The sequence below is a fragment of the Scleropages formosus genome, chromosome 19, assembly GCF_900964775.1.
Source record: "Scleropages formosus chromosome 19, fSclFor1.1, whole genome shotgun sequence".
NCBI lineage: Eukaryota > Metazoa > Chordata > Actinopteri > Osteoglossiformes > Osteoglossidae > Scleropages > Scleropages formosus.
Window position 1 is genome coordinate 10,409,815 of NC_041824.1, and position 21,730 is coordinate 10,431,544.

The 21,730-nt window shown below is 42.4% G+C and overlaps 2 protein-coding genes across 6 annotated transcripts in view; one reads left to right on the forward strand and one right to left on the reverse strand.

Annotated features, from left to right (window-relative positions):
* osbpl1a (oxysterol binding protein-like 1A) overlaps window positions 1–2,150 on the reverse strand; it is a 37,612-nt gene extending 35,462 nt beyond the window's left edge. For all 4 annotated transcript variants that reach the window (XM_018748036.2, XM_018748045.2, XM_018748027.2 and 1 more), the window contains exon 1: window positions 1,866–2,150. The gene's annotated coding sequence lies outside the window, so the exon portion shown is untranslated. The remainder of the gene's footprint in view (window positions 1–1,865) is intronic.
* Window positions 2,151–2,563: 413 nt separating this feature from the next.
* The window catches only part of impact (impact RWD domain protein), a 40,626-nt gene continuing 21,459 nt past the window's right edge, over window positions 2,564–21,730 (forward strand). For both annotated transcript variants that reach the window (XM_018748007.2, XM_018748009.2), the window contains exons 1-8: window positions 2,564–2,635; window positions 4,026–4,154; window positions 4,250–4,302; window positions 4,783–4,845; window positions 5,207–5,292; window positions 11,192–11,329; window positions 11,845–11,939; window positions 21,013–21,086. In XM_018748007.2, the coding sequence (XP_018603523.2) occupies window positions 2,594–2,635; window positions 4,026–4,154; window positions 4,250–4,302; window positions 4,783–4,845; window positions 5,207–5,292; window positions 11,192–11,329; window positions 11,845–11,939; window positions 21,013–21,086 (680 nt within the window). In that variant the 5' untranslated portion in view covers window positions 2,564–2,593. The remainder of the gene's footprint in view (window positions 2,636–4,025; window positions 4,155–4,249; window positions 4,303–4,782; window positions 4,846–5,206; window positions 5,293–11,191; window positions 11,330–11,844; window positions 11,940–21,012; window positions 21,087–21,730) is intronic.

Sequence of the window (21,730 nt, forward strand, 5' to 3'; positions counted from 1 at the left end):
TATTTTAATCTGATTGATCCCTGCATCGGGGCAGCATGGTGGCACAGTGAGAAGTGCTGCTGCCTCACAATGCTTGGCCTGTTCGGACATAGGTTTGAATACAATTCAGCCTGTGTGGAATTTGCATGTTCTCCCTGTGTCGGCATGGTTTTCCTCTGCGTTCTCAGGTTTCCTCCCACAGTCCGAAGACATGCAGTTCAGTTGAATTGGGGAAGATAAATTGCCCTTGGTGTGTGAATGTGTGAGTGTGGCTGCTCTCTGATGAACTGGCATCCTGCCCAGGATGTAACCCTCAACCTTGCATGCAATGCTTCCGGGATAGCCTCTGGATCACTGCGACCCTGCTCAGAATAAGCAGTTACTGAAAATGAATGGATGGACAGATGATTCTACATTTCTTGTACAGATTTCACTGCAGTTCCTGTGTAAACAAACTATTCACACACCGCAGTAACAATAGATAAACCACCTGAAGTATAATTTTCCACATCTGTAAACTTTGTACAATCCAAATCCTGATAGTTTCCACCAAATATGTCTATATAATTTTTATATTAAATGCACTTTAAATGAAGCCAAGCAGATGCTACAATTATTAGACAAATTCCCTGCACTGGTTTTGCTTCTCAGCACAACAATTAAACCGCTGTTTCAAAACTTTGTCTTGTGACTTCCTTGTTGCCTACAAAGTTGCTGTAAGAACGCAAAACACAATTTGTTTGATTTCCTTGTCATGAAACACCTTTCACATGATGTACTCTAGTTTCAACTTGTGAACAGTTTTGGGAATTTAGGGAAAAAAAAAAAAAAAAAATCACCTTCTAGCGATACCATGCATTTCTGACAAGGAAATTACACCTATATGTATCAAAATTTCATTTTTTTTTTTTTTAAAAATCCCAAACTTCAGGGGATGTTAGAATTTGTTTAAAATGTTAGATATCGTGCCAACACACTGTGGTTTCGTGTGGACCATCAATTAAAAGAAAGTCATTGTTTATAAGTTTTCCCAGGGAGGAATTAACATTTTACATGGATTCAGGTTTAGTACCAGAAGAACCAAAACTGAAAACTGGGTTTTAGCAGGAATAACAGACTGATGTGGTTGTTGTGCAGCTGAACTTTGAGAGATAAGAAGCACTGATGAGCGGGCTGGTCACGGTCCACATGACACAGCGAGTGTGTGAAGCGATAGTTTATTAATTATTATTATTATTATAACAACAAGTCATTGAATAAAGCACATAAGCAGCGAACAGCGCACGTACACACCTCGGAAAGAGGACGTGCTCGCGAGGAAACCCTGCGTGGCCGAGCGGGTTTCACGAAGAAGTGCACGTCAGTCAAAAGCTGGGTTTCCTGTACATTTCAACAAGTCTGAAGTTTTACATAAACTCTCTGTTGGGTGGAAAAAAAAAAAAAAAAAAAAAAAGGGCTCGCAACTCATGTGACAAAACTTCATGGCAAAAGACGGTCATTTAAAAACGACTTTCCCCCAACATCTAGTACCCTAGCTCATTGTCTCATAATGAAAGATTGACAAACATTTGTTTAATATATATTATTATTATGTAAGAAAGTGTACAGCTCCATTCACCTCCTGTTTACAGAGCGCTACACTGCATGGACATGGACACACACACTTTACCTGATCTAGAGATGAACTGAGAGAAGGAACCCCATTTTCGCATCACCTGGCACAGGTGTGAAGCAAATGCCACCACTGTGTTTTTTTATGCAGAACACTTTACTAGCAGGCAACAGCAAGGAGGAGTCACGGAGAGTATGGGAGGGTGGGCGTGTGTGTCTCACACGGTCGTCGTACAGGCCACCAGTGTGTGTGTGTGCGCCGGAGAAACACGTACCTTAGTCTTAGTGTGCAACTGTCACAGTTGCTGTCCACCCCCGAGCTACAGACTCGAACCCGAGCTCAGCAGCAGCGCAGGACACCGTCGGACGGACCGGTCCTCCCCTGCAAACGAGCACGTGACTCCTCGCTGACTCACTGACGGACCCTCCGTACTTTCGCTCTCGATGACAAGACGCGAGCGGATCTTTAACTTTGCGGAAGCCCCGCGTGGATGTGGGTGATCACCGGACAAGAAGTCACGTGGAAACACAAACACACACACACACACACACACAAACTCACACCCCTACCGGCTGCAAGTCAGTCCGGCACGTGACGAGGCACGTGGACGCGCCCGCAGGAAAGCTTAGAACGCTTGGAGCACGTACTTTCAAAACGTAGGAATTTATACATGGCCAAAAAAAGATATGGTAGTGTTGCATAATTTAGGCTGCCGTACCCACACGTTACTGTAATAAGGTGTACGAGGCCCTGCTGCTTTTCGCCGGTTAAAAAGTTAAAGTAAAACAATCGCAGTTACCCCACTTCGTAGTGCAGAGAAAGTGGATATTGTAATTGTCCGAATTTCGCCGCCATATGAAACGTCAGCATATTATAAGCGCTACACATTTGCTGTTGAACGGCTAAGCTGCCTTGCCCCGGAAGTGAAACGAGCAGGCCGTGCGCGCGCCCACGTGTCCGCCTGCCGCAGGTCTTTAGCTCATCGCTGTGGGGCAGGAATGAATGGCGACTCTCGCAGAGAGCGCTGGCGATCTTCAGGCACAAGTACGTGTTCGGCGGGGGTGCTATCTTGTGACAGCTGGCGATTATTATTATTTTTTAAAAAAAAAAAAAAAAAAAGACTTCTAAAGGCCGGAAGAAGGTGTCAGTCGGACTTAGACGTTGGCGGGTGGACAGTGAGTGTGTCCGCGGAGAAAGTGCAGGGGGATCCCGGTCCGCTCTCGACGACGAATGGACTGAAAACGAGCGTCTGTTTAAGTTACGAAACGACGAGCTCAGCTGCGGGGCTCAGTCATTGTCCCTAGTCTGCTGGTGTCGGAAGTAGTTATCAGTTGGAGCCCAAGCACTAAATATTCCAAAGGTAGTTTAAATTTTAACAGTGAAATATATATATATATAGTAACAGCGTTGAGAGGGACTGGTGTGGATGACTCTAAACTTTATAGTCTTGGTGTCTGTTCCTGTACGTAGTCCTGTGTTCCTTTCTGATTGGCTGTTATGTTGCTGATGCTTAGTCTGCCACAGGGGAATTCTGGGGGAGTTCAAGGGATGACCTCCTAACCATTAGGTGGAATAGGGGGGCTCAGAGTGACGTAGGGGAACTCATGGTTGTTCCGTAAATTGTCTTTATGCGAGCAGCTATTAAATAGATATGAAGGTATTCTTGGGATATGGGGTTTTTGTTCTTTTTCTCCTCTTTTTTTTTTTATTTTTTGCATAAAATAGTATTTTAAACTCTGTTATGCTGTGTTTATATCAGTTGGTCTTATTGGTTTTTGTTTTATTTTAGACATTATTATTGGCATGACAGTTTTTGGGACTGATTTATTGAATAAAGATTTCAGTCATTAGGAATGATGAATGGAAAAATTTTTATCTGTCAAGTTGGGCAGTGTATGGAACCAGACACCTTTCGTAGGCTGGAAATCCATTATGATCTGTAGAAAAAAATAATGAATGTGTTTAATAAATAGCATTTTCCTAGAGTCCTTTCTTGAGTAGCACCATAGGTGGATGTAACAATATATTTGGGATCTGGGAAATTTTTATAGTCCACTGAAAACAGTTGTCGTGCAAAGTTTTTTGTTTTTTCAGAAACGATGGGTTTACAAAAATAATAAAAATAGAATTAACGTGTGAAGCACGTATAAAAGTGAAGTTAAAACCCATCCTACCGCACATGTAGAGATGTATCTGCAGGGTAAAAACATTATAGCTGGACTTGGTCATAAATAAAGAGCAAAGTATAATTTACACAGGATTGACGTGTTTTCTTCCCGGAAATGTGCCTGTTTTTATTTATTTAACAGCGAGCAATTAAGACAAGAGCTGCCTATTAATTATTGCTCCATATTTCCTTATAGATGTTTAAAGCATTCACCCCATGTGTTTTAAAATGGTATTTTTATATTTTGTACACTTTGGGCTTTTTCAGATCGATGAGATTGAAGCACTTTCTTCTATTTATGGTGATGAATGGTGTGTGATTGATGAGGCGTCACGGATATTCTGTATCAAGATTTCAGGTGACATAAATACGTCCAAATGGACCATATGTCTTCAGGTAAAGTACAGTATTATGTCCATAATAAACCATTGTGCATTTCTCACATAGGCTTAATGTTAATTCATAAGGTTGCAAATGTTTTTTTTTAATAGATTATTCTTCCACATGACTACCCAAGTGCGGCACCGCCAATTTACCAGTTAAAGTAAGTTTTTCTTTATCCCTTTCCTTTGTAGATTTTCCATTATTATTTATGCACTGGAAAACTCAGTATACAGGTCTCTGCTGAAAACTGTAAAGTAGTAACAGCAAGTCTGAGTAAAGTGAAGTAGACAAATAGTAAAGGTCCATTAGCCCATGGCCCTAGCTATAAGTGCATACTGAAAATAGTAAATAGCAATTTATCAAAGTTTAGGAATAAATAACACATTAATATAAAGAATATCTTTCCATCTTGGCTTATTTTCACAAAATATTACAACCAATAGATGCAGCACCAATGCCCCACAGCTCGTGGGCCATAGGTTCGGACCCTGCTCGCCATGTGGAGTCCTTCCAGTGTTTGTGTGGATTTCCTCTGGGCGCTCTGGTTGTTATACAACAACGGGCTGAATGCATTGTGTAGAGTGTTATATTGATATGCTCAAGTGCTAATTATGTTATTACCTTTTGTTTTATGATGTAGTGGAGCATGGCTGAGAGGACCCGAGAGAGTCGAGCTTTCCAACAGCCTGGAGGAGATCTATGTGTGAGTTCAATACCTGGGAAAACATAAAACATGCATACTATATACATACCATATTCTCTTATATTGTCTTTGCCCTCTGTGTGTGTGTGAGTGATATATGTAAAATCCTGCTGTTCCTCTCTGTATATGTTGACTTCGGTATAGCTGTTACTTCTAGCTACACAAACTTGCTAATTATACAAAATTACAAGGTTACAGCACTGAAATGTTTGCGTTTACTTTTTGAGTTTGCGTGAAGAGCTTTTTCCTCAATCTTCATGCTACTAGCGCAGCTTTCCGCATCCGGAGCTTTCAGCGAGGTGGAAGGCTTTCCGACCACTTGGTCGGGAGAGGATGAGCAGATTTGTTTGTTGTCCAACAGGCAGAACGCTGGAGAGTGCATCCTTTACCTGTGGGTGGAGAGAATTAGGGAATTCCTCTTGGAGAAATCCCAGTCTTGTGACTCAGGTGAGGTGTAGAGCCCTCCCATTTTTGCCCAAGTCTTTGATTATGTTAATTGAGTTTGATTATGCACAGCAGCTAATGATCGCAGGGAATAGCTTTCAGATCTTTGCTGTCTCTCTCAGTAGATAAATTACTCCTGAGACCAGGGTGAAAAGTGGAAAAAGAAGAGAGAAAAATATTTTAATTGAAATACCCCAAGGAGGCTTACCCTTTTGTGAAAGTTATCAAGATATATTTAAAGACTGCATTTACATTTGTTTATTTAGCAGTTGCTTTTCTCCATGGCGACGTAAAATTATTTGCCCATTTATACAGCTGTGAAATTTTGCTGGAGCAATTTAGGGTAAGTATGTTGCTCAAGGGTACGGCAGCTGGAAGTAAAACTCGAACCTTCGACCTTTGGGTCCAAAGGCAGCAACTCTAACCGCTATGATATCAGCTACCCTGCCAAGAGTATTGTCTTACAATGCACTTTTCCATTTTTGCTCTCCAAAGGAGCCACTCGACCACCAAAAAAATCCCTGGTAACTGCTTAATTTTATTTACAGTTTTCTGTGTATTTCTTCTAAACTAGTTTGAAGGGAAAATGTGTGATGAGTAGAGGTCATGTGTTAATAAGCTTAATTTTCAGCTTTAGAGTATTCATTTTTTTTTTAATCAACCTAGTTTTCTTTTTGCTTAAATTACTTGCTATACAAAAGGTGCTGTGTAGCTGTTTGGTTTCCTGATTTTAATAGTATTTAATGAAATCAGTACCATATAAAACCTTTTCCCGTGTTATTCAGCAACGCACAGAAGGTGGCGCTATCGTGCTATTCGAGTTCATATACTAGTTATCTCTCTAAGTTGTCACCCATCTCATTGCCATCATTGAAAAGCAAAAAGTTAAAATTCAACATATATAGAGTAATACATAAAGTGGAACGTCATAATTTTCTTGTACCAAATTGGCTATTTAAAGTAATTCCAGGGAATTGAAGGTGACATTCCAAAGTACTAGTCTGAGGACTGCAGCTGGAAGGCTTGGGATTGAATATTCCCTTGTGTTTCATCAATCTAAAAACTCTGACTTGATAGTGTAAAAAAAATTACCCAGTTGCACAAATATTTGAAAGTACCTTAGTTTTCAAACCGAACACTGAAAGTCACCTTGGGCAAAGGTGTCAGGTGTACAGTAGTTAATAATGACAGTGCTTTTGTCAACCTTGACATCCTTCCTTGTAAGAGCTGCTTAATCCCAAATACTCCAGACCCCAATTAAACCCCCCCTTTTCTTTCAGAAATACATTTTCACAATTTACTCTAATCTTTACCATATTAGATTGAATGATGGTGATCAAGGAGATCAGAATGTGCTGTCTGCATTTACGTTTACTCACTCAACTGACACTTCTCCAAAGTGACTTACAATCTTAAATTACCTAACTGTTTACCCATTTATATAGCTGGGTAATTTTTACTGGAGCAATTCAGGGTTAGTACCTTGCTTTAGGGTACTACAGCAGTGGGTGGGATTCCAAGCTGTGAGGATGGGATCTGAAGGCAGAAGCTTGATCCACTATGCTATCAGCTGCCTTTGGGCTGATGGAAGTGTGAACAGAGGTCCCAAGGATGCGGTTGACCCCTCAGAACCCCTTCCAAACCCGTCCCACTGAACCAGGCTAATGAGTGTCGTCCTGCTGAAGAGTGATCGCTGGGATGTATTTGAGGTGTGAACCAATACGTGCTCTCTCTGGGGATGACTTGAAGGTAATATGGAGAGCATATTGATTGCAGAGAAATGGGGGGAACAAGGAGGTGAGGATGATGAAGGATGGAGCGACTCCACTGTTGCTTTAAATCCTTTGAGCTAAACACCTTCTTTGTATGAGTCTCATCACAGACACCTGGTTCTCAGCTCACTACCAGAGCCTGTCTTCACCGAACAAAGCGACTGCTGGAGCTGTTCGTGCGTCCAACCATGCGCTCGTTGTGCGTGCCGCAGCCATGCAGTGGAGTGTGACTTCTAATTACCGTCATTCTCCATAATATCTGCACTGTGCATCCCGTAAATATGGAAATGAATATTATTTACGGTAGCTTCGCTAACTCTTAGCTGGGAGCCCCCATTAGTTTATTGCAGGTACGGTTCGCAAATGACAGTTCTGAAATATTATTTACGGCACCTCTTTTTGGATTTGTAAGTGAAGAGATGCGGTTGATTTATCGCGGTTCACGCCCATAGTTCTGAATATTATTCATGGCAGCTGTTAAGCATAGCAGCTGAAAACCTTTATTGTTTTAAATGTGTTTTTCTGCAAGTACGAATCTGGAGCTCAGTTCAGATGTTTTGCTTTCAGTGTTCTTTGCACATGCATTCCATGGCCACAGAAACGTAGTTCCCGACGCCTTGTAGGCCCCCCGATTAAATGTGAGCTGTCACGACTGTTGTGCGCATGCCAGGTCTTGTGCACTGTGATGTGTGATCTGATGACAGGATAATGGTGGGAAGGAGAGAACTCTGGGCAACTTGGAGATGTGACAGTGGCACTCTTTCAGAGATGAGACAGACAGGGAAGGAGGGCAGAGGCTGAGATGAAACAATGAGATGAGATATGTAGATGAAGGAGGAAGGAGATGGAGACTGATGGCTTGACTGCAGTTGAACTTACTGATTGTTACTTATAATGGGTGTTTTCCGTATTTTACCCCCTTTTCTTCCAGTGTAGTCGTACCCATTAATGCGGTTTGTCTATTGCCGAAGTGTATGGTAAATAGAGGTGCACACAGATCCTCCAAGGTATATGCAATGAGCCTACAACTTCTGTTAAGTCTTCACTCCGCAGGCCTCATCAGGTGACATGGCACGCTGGGAGGAGTTTTATTTTCTGATTCCACCGACAACCCTGTGGATGCCCGCCGGCCGTATATGTCGTGAGCAACCTTGGAGAGAGAACCTCCACCATCCTATCTGCATAAGGGACACAAGGGAACATGGCCAATCTGTGTTCCCCAGACCTCTGCACCACGGATGGGGGGGGTGTAGCACAGTGGTTTACTGATGTGCCACTGGGGAGGCCCCATTGTTCCTTTTTTTAATGAACTTTACTGTAAACGGATACATTAAGCAGAACCACTGGCTCTGTTGCACTAAATATTAAACCATTATAGCTCATAAACTAATTAGAGAGAGAGAAAAGTTGAAGAGGAGCCCGTAATGAGATGCTGATATTTCTGTGATCTCAACCATGACTCTGATGTAGACTGTCATGAATTTGGTTTTCTGAATTTCTAGACACGCTGAGTAACAAGTCCTTTCTGACAGTGCATTTTCCTGTATCATCTCCTTTGTTGTTTTTCTTTTGTTCTGCCTACATCTGAAATTGCGCTGCGGTACCTTTCTGCCAAGTGTTTTATGTGGTGAAAGACATCTTTATGAAGAAGCCTGCTGATGGCTTTTGTTGGGTTAGCATGTGGCTGTGTTCAGTGAGGCGCTTTGCCAGAGAAGTGAAGCAGCTCAGTGTAGCGGAGGTGAGGTGGAGCTCCAGCAGGGGGTATGCTGGTTAAGGACTCGGGCTCAAAACCACATGGTTTTCAGTTTAAATCCGGATGTACGGATACTAAACCTGAATGTCTTTAAAGGGAAAACCCAGTTATGACTTTGGAAATAGCAGCTAAACATAATAACAATAATAAACGTGCTAAAATGCAGTGCAGCACAGGCCCTCCAGGGACTCAAACCAGCAGCCTTTCAGCATCTGCACGATTATTCCAGCCGAGTAGAACTGATGTCATTGCTGTGCAACCTGGGGCTTATGTTACTACAGTGTAAATGAGCCATATGTATACGGATTTCTACTTCATAATATTAGTACAGCGCCACTAATATTAAACAATGAGCCTGTTACCTTCATATGTTAGTCTCAAGTGGAGGTAATTCTGAATTCATTTTGCATGTGTTTACCCTTTGCGAATGGTTTAAAAGGGACAATAAAAGTCTTAATTATTTATTATATCTCAACTTGAGCAATCAAGGTAAAAAGGTCCTCAAGTTTTGGGTTGGCAGAAGAGAGTCCAACTAACCGTCAACAACCGCTTGTCCCGAGTGGGGTCGCGGCAAGCCGGAGCCTTACCTGGTAACACAGGGTGCCATACCGAAGGGGGCAGGGGACACACCCAGGATGGGACGTCAGTCTGTCCATAAGGCACCCAAAGCAGGGCTCGAGCCCCAGACCTGGAATCCCGAAATCGCAGTCCAGACGGGGGTGTCATGCTAATGTCTTGTCCCTGTGCTCCAGCAGTGAGCCCTTTCTGCTCAGGCTAGGATGTTGGAAACGGAGGAAGAATCCTAGCAGAGAACGGTTGTGTTTCCCTGTGGGTGGAGATACTCAAACAGCAGCGAGCAAAGCTCACAACTGGAGGCGTAACTAAAAAGTGAAGCCTGGACCCTGTTTTTCAGCATAACAGTACACTCGCGTTACTGGAGGTTGGCATGCGGTGGATGCATTACATCAGAAACAGATTGAAAACACCAGTAATAGACTCAATAAATAAATAAATAATAAAGAAGAAGCGTGACAAAACAAACCGCAGAGGATTGCAATAGGCGTAATGAAAAGGGGATGTTTGAAATTTCACTGACGTGGCGAGTAGAGTAGCTGTGGCGTATTTCTGCCTCGCTGTCATCTCGTAATTATTATGTAAATGCGTCGAAATGATTTGTGACAGGAAATTGAGTAAGGAGAGTAAGATGTTCAGTGTTTGTCCTGTATGGCTGCTTTTTGATGTTCCTTTGAGGAAATGATCAAAATGTTTAAAGAGACGTTTAAAAAAAAGTGTCCCTTTCCGGATTAACGCACGTCAAATGTGTGTCAGAATGATTTAATGTTTTTATGCATTACTGATTTGTCAGATGGGTTGTTTTAAATTCCGCAACAAAATTAAGTGATGGTAAAATAGGTAGGCTTATGTTGGTGATGCACAGTTTGAATGTTAATATCATTCTGATGTAACAGTCAGTGAATTCCACATATGTTTGAATACATATACTATTTCAGTTTTCTTATGCCAAAACTTCCAATGCGTAGAGATTTTTAACTCTGAGCCACAGATCCTTGTCTTTCTTCTAAAGAAACTTGATTTCAGGAGGAAAATAAAGCATTTATTTGATTTCAGTTGATTAGAGTGTAAAAGAAGAGATTGGCAGGACTTAAAGAGCATGTCATCTTAATTGACCACTCTTTAACGCTTTAGGAAAAAAAGGCGTATGTAATCCAGTTTCATAATTATGTTAATGCGTAGCAGCTAAAGTTCACAGTGCCAGCCTCAGAAGGGATTAAATTGCTTTGAGAAGGCATCTAAATCGATGAATATTTCAGAGCAGCTTAAGAAAATAAAAGGCGAATTGGACATGGAAATGCCATTGGAGGTCGTTGGTTGAACGATAATGATTATTTTAATGTCATTTGCAGCTGGCCTATATGTTGGGCCAGGAGTCATCAGGAAAGCCTGTGCTGCTTTACCATGTGAAGCTAAGAAGTGTTTATCGCTCTACCAAGCCCGCCCTTTCTGCACCATTTAACATAAGAGCAATAGTAATTGGAGACCTTTTCAAAGCTGTGTTGTCTTCCCTTGATAGGTGTAGAGGAGGATTTGAGTATGTATATGTACTATGTCTTGTACTGTCATCTGCTATTTCTATCTGTCTGGCATGTCTCCAGTCATCTGGATTGGCTGGCCTCTGGTGGTCAGGCTCCGGAGATCACACACACGCAGTGCTGCTCTATGCGGGGATGCCTCTGCTGGTCCATTTCAGTGCTCTCTCTTTGGCACGAGCACCCCGAGGTGAAGGCAGCCTCACAGGAAGTCCTCCCGCTGACATGTGAGCGAATATGTGTGCACACTCATGCCGTTCTCTCTCCGGAAGGCCCCGAGGCGAGGAATTGGACAGAGGAGGAGGATGGGGAGGCGGAGGAGGAAGAGGAGGCTGCAGCAGGGGACCTCTCCGGGGGCTGTGCCCTGAGGCTGGTGATGGAACAGTTCTGCTTGGAGACCTCTGAAGGTACAAACCGCCCTACACTTCACCTACAGAGAGGAAGGAAAATGGCATGGAAGTAGGGGGGATGGTTTTCATGTGGTTTCCACATGAAACGCAACGTTGTTCCCTCCATTTTGTACCAGCAGTGCTGCACCTGTGTCAGCAGGTACACCAATTGGGGCACCTCATGCCCCCCAGCCCACCACTGCAACCTTTCTCTCTGATTGCTTTTAACAAGCAGTCCCCCAAACCAGTGCTACAGGACTAGCCCAGAGGCTCTTGAAGTGCTTCGGCAACTAAGTGAGTGGGGTGAGGGGCAGGCGAGAGAGGTCAGCAGGTCCCCAGTAGGAACTCTGCATCATAAAACCTCCTCCCCAAGCTCTAGGACCACCTTAAAATGGAAGCTGGCAGAGCCCTCCATCCACCTGGCTAAATGGAGCAGTATGGTGGGAAAAAGTGATTATTTTCCAGGTGGTGCAGGTCTTTTTTCTTTCGCCGTCAGCACGTTCAGTTGGCGTGTGTCTCGTGTTCCTCTGCAGACGAAGAGCTACCTCCTATTAAGCACGGAGAGGCAATCACAGATCGCCGGAGCACCTTCCAGCCCCATTTGGCTCCCGTGGTGACTCCACGACAGGTACTTTATCACTCCCGGCAGGCCGTCCCATTCCATACCCCTTCCACTTCAAGTGTTTTCACTCCATCTTCTCCAGTATGGATTGTTGTTTTTAACCTAGTGCCCTGCAGAGACTTTGGGGGGGGGTGTAGAGTGCGTCCGTAGTTCACCATTCAGCCGAGTGATGCTTACAGCCTATTGATTAATCACTGTTTAGGGTGCAGGGGAGGTATTTTGCCTGGAGCCCCAGAATCTCTTTCACCACCCCCTGTTTTTACTGTCAGTGTTACTTATGAGCTTCCATGTTGAAGTGCTTAAAGTTAATTAGCCTGGAGGACTTTAAGTAGTTTAATTTGCACTTAATGTTGAGAATCTCTGGAACTTTTATTTTTTTTATTCCTTTTTCCCCATTGATGGGTGGTTCAAGTCACCGGGGCTCCTTTGGCAATGTTCCACACACCCGTGCTTCTGACTGTCGCCGCAGGTCCTGCTGGGGGTAAACAAAGCTACGGCAGAAACTCTTACATCAAGGTCTGCTTTCGACTGATTTCACCTATCAGACTCCCGTGTTCCTCCACCCTTGTAGGACTTTGCTTTGGCCACCATGTAGATAGCAGACTGGCACCCCCCCCCTGCATCCCACCCCCATACCAACCCTGCACGTGATCACACACTGTTTGTTTTTTTTATGATCTGACATCAGGCAAAGAACTGACAGTGGGAAGCACTTGACTGTTCTGTGCCTTGGCTGTAGAGCTGCTGTCGTTTAGGAGAGTCTCAGAGTGGACTGTCAGCAGTGCCTGTGCCTGCGGGCTGGTGGCGCTCCCCACTCTGTGGTGAAACTTAGGTCCCTGCCAGAGGACTTGTACATAAAACTCCCATCACGTTGTTACGATGCGTGAGGGCCGCACGTGTCTTGAGCCTGAGCAAATTGTGATTTGCCGACCAACCTGGGGGCGGTTTTTCAAGCGAGGCGCTACATTAGCATATGGTGTTGTTATTTGAAATTGGCTTGGGCGTGGGGGGAGCTGGGGGAGTCGGTTGCCTGAGAAACGAGAATCTCACACAGACATCAAAATGTGAATCGGAGCCGATGGTGAGTTCACTGTTTGCACCGTGTGTGTGTGTGTGTGTGTGTGTGTGTGTGTGTGTGTGTGTGTGTGTGTGTGTGTGTGTTGGGGGGTTGAGAGAGAGGCATGCTTGTGTGTGATGTTGGGCAGACAGACAACTGCACATCGTAGCAACCGTGCCGTACCCAACGTGACGCAAGCGTGCTTTCCTACGCTGCAAATTACCGCAGGAGCTGCGGTCAAGCACTTTCAGAATGAAATTCCAGGATTTCATTGAACGTTTCCATTGATATGGAGATGCCTCTGCTTTACACTGTGTTGCAAATGGGTGACCTCAGCCCCACGGAAACAATGAGATGATGAAATGCTTCCAAATTCTCTAAGCGCTGGGAGCACGGAATTTTCTCTTCCTGTCCTCAAGCAAAATTTGTTCACACGTTTATGTTCCCACATTGTTTGTGTTAGGAGCCCTGGACATCAGAACCGATTACACCAGTGTGCCATACAACTTACAGAGATTGAGAACCCCAGGACTTCAGGACAGCTCCCTTCATTTTTGGATTTTCCAAAACCCATGCTTTTATTAGAAGAGTCTTGTGCTGCTTGTGAATTGAAATTTTTTTTTTTTTTTAAAAAACATATATAAACTGAAGATTTTAGGATTAAGAGCCCAAAAATGTTTGCTAGTTCTTCTGTGTTCTTGCAGGCCAACACAGTGACCCTTATATTTCACTGACCGCTGTGCCACTTACAGTCTCTCCTAGTGAGCATGAGTTTAGTTCGGTTAACAGCATGTCAAAGTGGTCCTTGACATGACATGTGCCACTCACGACGGCTGTCCTGTTAACCTATTATTATAAACTTGAGTCCTGACGTTTGGTCATGACATCTAACACTGACCACTCCATCTGCTGTATGATAAAGTCAACTGGTCGCTCTCCCACTAGGCACCATATTTCTTATTGTTTGTGCCTTAGCCGGTGTTTGGGTGTCTAGCAGTGGTTGCATTACATTTCCAAAACTTTTTGTTTGCGATTCCCTTCAAGTTACTTTTTATTTAAAATGCATTGCCACAAAAAAGTGAGTGTTTTGGTGGTGCTGAAAAGAAAAGGCGAAAGGGAGAAAAAAAAGAAAGTGAAAATAACTGCAGTTACAAAATTGTGTTGTAGTTTATATTTGATATTATTATTTTAAGATGAACAATTTATGAGGTTAATGAAAAAATATTACAAAGCTCTATTATGCAATGTAGCATCCATGCATGTTAAGGGTTTTTATATCCTTATAGTTACAATAATACAGAATAAGAAGATTTGCGACTTGTAATGAAGTTGACTTATGAGGTTGTGGGAATGGAACCCTGGCATTGATCAAGGACCGCTTGTAGTAAGTTTTCCCTTTGTGGCCTGAGCCTGGCCTTCGGGCTGGCATTAAGCAGGAGTAGCAGTCATAACTGTGTGCACTGAGTTAGTTAAGCCCAGCATTTTCCCAGCTATGTGGATCCAGTCCCAGGCAATGTTCTTTCTTAAATGGCACTATTATATTGGTGGAGTGAGAAGTCCATTCCGTGAAGGGGTTCCTCAGCGCTGCCTGTGGAGGCGGGAATGAGAACCAGAATTGAGCTTTGACATAGGTAGCTGACTCATTAAGAAAAACTCTGTCTCGCTAGACACTTTTTTTGTTTCTTTTTTCTTTTTATTAAATGTTCTCATCACGTGAGCTGGGACAAAATGCAAATGCAGGCGCACCTGTTCCTCCGACAGATGCGCACCTTATCGGTTGTTTGCGCTGAGGTACTTTTATTTCATATCTGTTGCCGCGATGTTGGGCAGTTATTGTCTGCTGAACAATCTCAGCATTAATGCTGTAACCCTTCATACATCTGGCTTACCCTCTTTATCCCAGAAGAATGGCATTATTATTCGCTTAGCAGACACCGTAAACCGAAGTGATAGGACATGTGCGTAATTGCTCGTGATTTTTTTTTTTTTTTTCTCTTCACCACCCACCCAACCTTTGAATGACTAAAATCCTGCCCGGCTTATTTGTTTCTCACTCGTTTACAGTGGCTGGTCGATCTGTGACATTGTTCATTTTGCCGTGCTCAGTGACCTGGTCACCATCGTCTTTTGAGCATAAATGAACTTGGAGCGCTTTGAATGACATTAAACAACGATTATGTCCAATCGCCTGTGCCATTTGCTGGGGACAGAAAAACTGTTGAGGACGGTTAACTGAAAATTTTCAATACGCAGTCAAGTTCTGATTATTTTAATGTTAATATTCCTTCAGGCCTTTTGCGGGCAATGTGATTTCTGTCCTGGTCCCTCTGCCTGAGATGACAACAACTGAAATTTCCAATCTATCATATAAATGCTAAACCAGATATATTTTAGTGTTCCCCCCCCTTCTATTTTTTTGGCTGCAAATAAGAGAATAAAATTGAGACCAAACATTGTTTTTGTTATGCTTCATTGTTCCTTGATGATGATCCCTTGTAATCTCTCTTGGGTCTCAAAAGGCCCCTCATTTCAGTGTGACACAGGGGGCGTGAACAAGGGCAGCGTTGCTGCGGGGGCTGTGATGAATCCCGGGGCACCTGTTCTAGGCCCACTCATCTGCATTCGGGCCCAAGCAGTATGGACGCAGCGAGAACCCTGATGAGCGGACCTGTGCTGCTAATGTTATTTACATCACATTATTTAGTCACGCAGCAGGCGCTTTTATCGGAAGCAATTTTCACAGCTTACATTCATTGCTCTAATCATTCATAGTCGATTCTGTCTTACGGCACTCATTCAGATTGATCTTGTCATTCAGATGAATACCTTTCTCATATGTGGGGAAAAAACAGGTCACCACCTTTAACTTGTACCTCAATAGGGTCAGCTGATGCTGTAGTGGCTGCCCTTGGATCCAAAGGTTGCTGGTTTGAATCTCACCTACTGCTTTTGTACCCTAGAGTAAACTACTTATCCTGAGTCGCTCCAGTAAAATTCCCCAGCTGCTTAAACAGGTAAATAATTGTAGGTAGCTTAACATTGTAAATCACTTTGGAGGAAAGTGTCAGCTAAGTAAATACATGTAAGTGTAAATCTACAGTTCTTCAAGCCCTGAGTCACTTGGAGTCTAGAAAAGATAGGTTGGACTGTTTGTTGGTCTGTGTTGGTTTTGCCACAACCACTTGGCATTCTTTAACTTGACCAGTTACTTGTCCCCATCATCAGTCAGACCACCTCTGGATTAGTTAGGTCATGTAACTGTTTCTTTTCGAGATGGCTTCAGTTGTAGCCATCCAAAGCATCTGGTCCTGACTAAATACTGAATTGCAATCCTATGAAAGGGTCCAGCTTTTTCAGGGCAGAGGGATGAACTCAAGAAAGGATTGCACGTCAAGGCGGAACCCTATAGAGTACTGATTTAAGTAGGTAGGTGGGTGCTTTGAGGTGGTGCAAATTATTTGATGTGACATCTACATCCACATCAGAGTGTGAATTGTAGTAAAGTACCAGAGTTATGAGTACAGCAGCAGTTGTTTTCCTTGGACTTTGAACGAGCAGTAAGGTACTACACCTACTATTATGTATCCAGCACTTCCAGCATTATAACATCACTGGTTCTGCCTGAACCATCGCTTATGGGCTAATCTTGTCTTCTTTCTATACTTGTGCAGTTTTCAGCCAATAATAATGATTCCAGTAGCACTACAAATTAGAATGCAGTCTGATCTCTTGGCTAGGATTTCTTAATTATTTTGCAGCTCATCTGCTATAAATGTAACATATCTGTTTGAGTCATTTATGTATCCAGAAAAATAACTGATCTGAGTAATGACAGGGAAAACCTGCCTGTCATTATTTAAAATGATTGCTTTCAACTTTTAAAACACTTCATGCAAGTTTTTCAGGTACTGGATCTCCATATACATTATGCTAATAAAAGCATTGAACAATACATTTTAAAAACCCCATAAACATCAGCACTTCTTATAAATGCCACTGTTATGAAAAAGTGAATACTTCAGTATGAAGAACATTAACGGTAACTTTCTTTAAAAAAACAAAATGTATACAAAAAGAAACCCTGTATCTCTATCACAATATTACATATTTATATCCCACTCTTCATAGATCGAAGCATTTATCATAATTTACAATAGAGGAGATTGAAATAATGTTTTTAGCCAGACCGTCTGCTATGTATTTTACAGAGAACTGATGGCAATGGTGAGCTGCAATTCATGTCCTGTGTTGCGTGCTGGTGCCAACAGTTTTGCGCTTTGAAATATGCTTTCATTGTAAGTCAATCGGGGGGTGCGGTGGCGCAGTGGGTTGGACCGCAGTCCTGCTCTCTAGTGGGTCTGGGGTTCGAGTCCCGCTTGGGGTGCCTTGCGACGGACTGGCGTCCCGTCCTGGGTGTGTCCCCTCCCCCTCCGGCCTTACGCCCTGTGTTGCCGGGTTAGGCTCAGGTTCCCCGTGACCCTGTATGGGACAAGCGGTTCTGAAAATGTGTGTGTGTGTGTGTGTGTGTGTGTGTGTGTGTGTGTGTGTGTGTGTAAGTCAATCCTCAGGCCTTTTGGGATGTGACAGTCCTAAAAAGACCTTGTAATGGCTCCTAAGTTCCCCTTTTTACTTTGTGGATTCTCATTTAGTACTGTTTTGCAGAATGAAACGTTACACAACGGAATCAATACCACGGTTCATGCTCGCCTCTCCTGATTACACTTCTCGTTGCTGTGTATGAAGGGGAGGGAGTATGAAATGACACCACGGAGATGCAAATAACTGTCGTTTTTCCTCTTGCAGAAGGAGGCGTGATTGATGAGATCAGTACTGCGCAGTTCTGAAGGAGCTTTACACAGATGGCAGTCACATATAATGGTACGGGAAGCTGCATAATCGTAGGTCAGAGGTCATTTATTCAGAAACATGACTTTACTATTATGCATTTCAGCTGCTCCGGCTTGTAGTTTTCCCTCAGCTCCAGATGAATCCAGGAACAAATTGAAGATGGTTCTTGAAACTGGATGTTCCAAATACTGAGAACTTGCACTCTAGGACTAATAGTAGGTTTTGAAGTGCCTAGTCCTTGGTTCTTAAGTCAATATAGGCAAGCAAACAAGATGTCCAAAGGAAGAGAGAAGCTGTGGACACTGTTCAACAACTGAGAAACACTTTTTCAGATTTCCAGGAAAAAAAACACAAAGTACACCCATTCTTTATATCATGGATGTAACCTTGTTAGGTGAATTTCCACTGCGGGGACGTTATTTCTTACAGAAGAAATAATCGGTTCCCGGACAAAAAGCATTGCTACTAAAATTAACTGAAACTACAAAACTAAAAGGTGTTTTATGTATGGAAATGTTAACACTGATATATTTGACTATTTGTAACAAAAAGTATTATTTCTGCCTTGTTTTTAATGTAATGCTGTCATACATTCATCCATTATCAGTCACTGCTTGTTTAATGTAGGAATTTGCAGAGTATCCTGGAGGAATAGAGTGCGTGTTACTGTGCACCCTGGATGGAAAAATGTTCATAATTTGGGTCAAAGATATTTATGATGTAAAGAAGTGAAGTTCAGAAGATCACTCTATGTCTTTCAGTCTCTAAGATACTTGGATTCTATGCCTTTAGGTAATTTTCATTTAATCGCAAGTTTAAAGGTGTTCATGTTGTGAAACTTTATGCTGGTTCTACGGGACTTTAGGGTAAGATGTTATCATAAGTGTTTGCTTTGGTGTTTGACAGAAATGCCTTTGGCTTTAGGTGTTGGGGTTGTGTGTGACCAAGGATCAGCTAGGGCAGTCTCAACACTGCCTCTCTGGGACTCTGGGCTCAGTCTGGTCATCTGTCACATCCTGCTAGCGAGACATATTTCATAAGCTCTCAGTGATGAATTACCTAGGTTCAGGTGTGCTAGGGGGCAGCTGTTCCCTCCCCACATCATGCCACCCTGGCAGCATTTGACAGAATGTAATTTAAATAACTGAGTTGTAGTTACATGTTGATGGTTTATTTCTCTAGGAATTCAGGTTCAAATCCCACTCCTGCTCTTGTACCCTCTAGCAAGCTTTTTACCTTGAATAGCTCCAGTAAAAGTTAGCAAGCTGGATAAATAAATAAATCATTGCAAGCTGTTTGGAGAAAGGTGTCAGCTAAATATAACAATACACACGCACACACACTCTGTCTGAAACCGCTTGCCCCGAGCAGGGTCGCAGCAAACCGGAGCCTAACCCGGCAACACAGGGCGTAAGGCTGGAGGGGGAGAGGACACACCCGGGACAGGATGCCAGTCCATTGCAAGGCACCCCAAGTAGGACTCAAACCCCAGACCCGCCGCATCACTGCACCCTCCCAATGTAGTAATAATAAAAAAATAATAATAATGGCATGAAACAGAGGCACAGAGGTCATCTGGGTCTGGCTGTCTTCTCTCACTTTTTTGTACTGAGTGAGGAGAAGATTCAGTTATTAAAGGGTTCTTTACACACAACACAAAACTTTTCTTAGTTATTTTGATTTTTGTGTTGATTGTGATTATTTTACTCAAAGTTGGCTGATTGCAAAATACCACTACTTCTCCTACAGTGTCAGTTTCAGTTTTTGTACTTTACAGCCGTTGCAAGATTCTAGAAGGCACGAAAATATTTTAGGTATCATCATATCCTAAAAGGTACTGAAATATTCGGTGCTTGGAACCCGGTGCCAAAATTATCCAAAATTTTCTAATTTCCAGAACGTGGACTATTTTTCTAGACGTATAGTGCGAACTAACGTCAGTAGTATGATTAACAAAACTGAATGAAAAATGGAAAACAATCAACATAATGAATTTCTGTTGCATTGTGTTATTGGTGTGTTTGAGCTGTTCTGCCCCTCCCCAATGCACCTTGCATTTACATTGATCAGTGGTTGTGATTGATTGTGATTAGAAATCGAAGCAGTTCTCGCATGTTGCCTTGCGCCAAGTATAATTAAGTTTCTGTACATAATTAAATTAATTTGTGTTTTTAAAATTTTACTTGAATGCTCCAATGAGTGCTTGTTCCACGTATGTGGTACTTTGGTGTTGAACGACTGTGCTGAGCCAATAACTGGAATCACCTACGTGGTTTTTTTGAGCACATTTTAAGTTGTACTTGTCTGTCGTGTCAAGTAAATATTGCACAAAAGCTGTCGTAATGGTTTTTTGCTCTGCGGAAACCCCAATTTATGAGGCCCGTGTGTTGTTTTGGTTCCCCAACAACAAATGGAGGAACCTCAAGGCCCACCAGAGGTTAGGTTTGTGGCTGTCAGCGAATGGCTGGCCAAACTCAACACGTCTTAAGTTAACTTCCTTTGGCAGTAGTCTTGTTTTTGTAATAATGTTCATAAAACATTTTTATATTGAATTAAGGGCTTCATTTCTCAGCTGTAGGCCTATTTGGAGAATACAGGTAATAATTGGTGCCCCAGTCAATTTAGATAATTTTCACCCTGGTTTGCTCATCCTCCAATTCCAGTAATATTGATCCCTCTACCATCACACCAAGAGTTTTCATAATTTAGACAAAAAAAAAATGTTAAGAACATTACATTGGCAGTGGTACAGGGCTGAATTCTCAACACACTGATAATGAAGGTTTGTACATAGACTAGTGTATTGTATTTTATTGTGCAAAGACAATGCTTAAATGCTGTGGGGGATTTTAGTGAGGTTTCTAATGTAAATATTTATATATCTATATGTCTAAAAAAATACTAGGAAGGTGATTTGGAATCGTGGATGCTTGGATAAAGTTTTATGCAACTACCCATGTGATGAACACGGGTTCATATGGTGGAAAGAAACTAACTACACTTAAGAATCACGCATCTGCATCTAAGTCTCTCTTCCTGCTAATGTAACGCACACGTTGTATTTTCTACGAGATGCAAGTCGCTTTGGAGAAAAGCGTCTGCTAAATGAATAAATGTAAATGTTTGATGGACAAGAAAAATGGCAGTACCCAGTGTACCTTTTTTTAATTTCAGGTCAAGATGGTTCTGGACAAACTCTATGAAAATAAGAAGATTGCAAGTGCTACGCACAACATCTATGCATACAGGTTTGTGAAAACCAGAAGTCAAGGTGATGATTATAGTGGTACATTATTTTATATAATGGGAACAAACCCTAACCCTACATATACACATATTAAAGCAGCAGAAAGCATTGTATAGATACACCCTTTGCAAATAACTTATTCCATTTTTAGAAACCCTTTTGCTTAAAATTTTTCCATTTTGGCCATTTCGACATTCCCGAGTGACATCAAACATGAAGGCAATGTGAAGGGGGCAAAAATAAACCTTTAATGTGAATAAAATGGGTTATATGTGGAGGCAGAGAGGAGGTCTTACTTTAATTTTCTGAATTTCAAACTGTGGAAGATGAATTTAACATTATGGTTCTTTGATAACTTCAGTTCTGCAACATTCTCACATGGTGGGTTAAAGGGCTCTGCTGTCATGTTTGGCTGCTTGATGAAGTGCTCTGTTCAGGTGAGGAAGTCTTAGAGTGATGAGTGCATTCGTGTGTCTGATTGCCTGATAATATTTCTTTTTTTTCTACTTTTTTCCATAGTGGTTGTTTCATTTTGCATGTTGGGGCATTTCAGGACCCTTGTGGGGGTCAGTGTAATTAAAAAACATCCCACATGTGACCCACTTAAAGAGCGATGCCACAATTTTTGCAGTATTTCCAATTTGT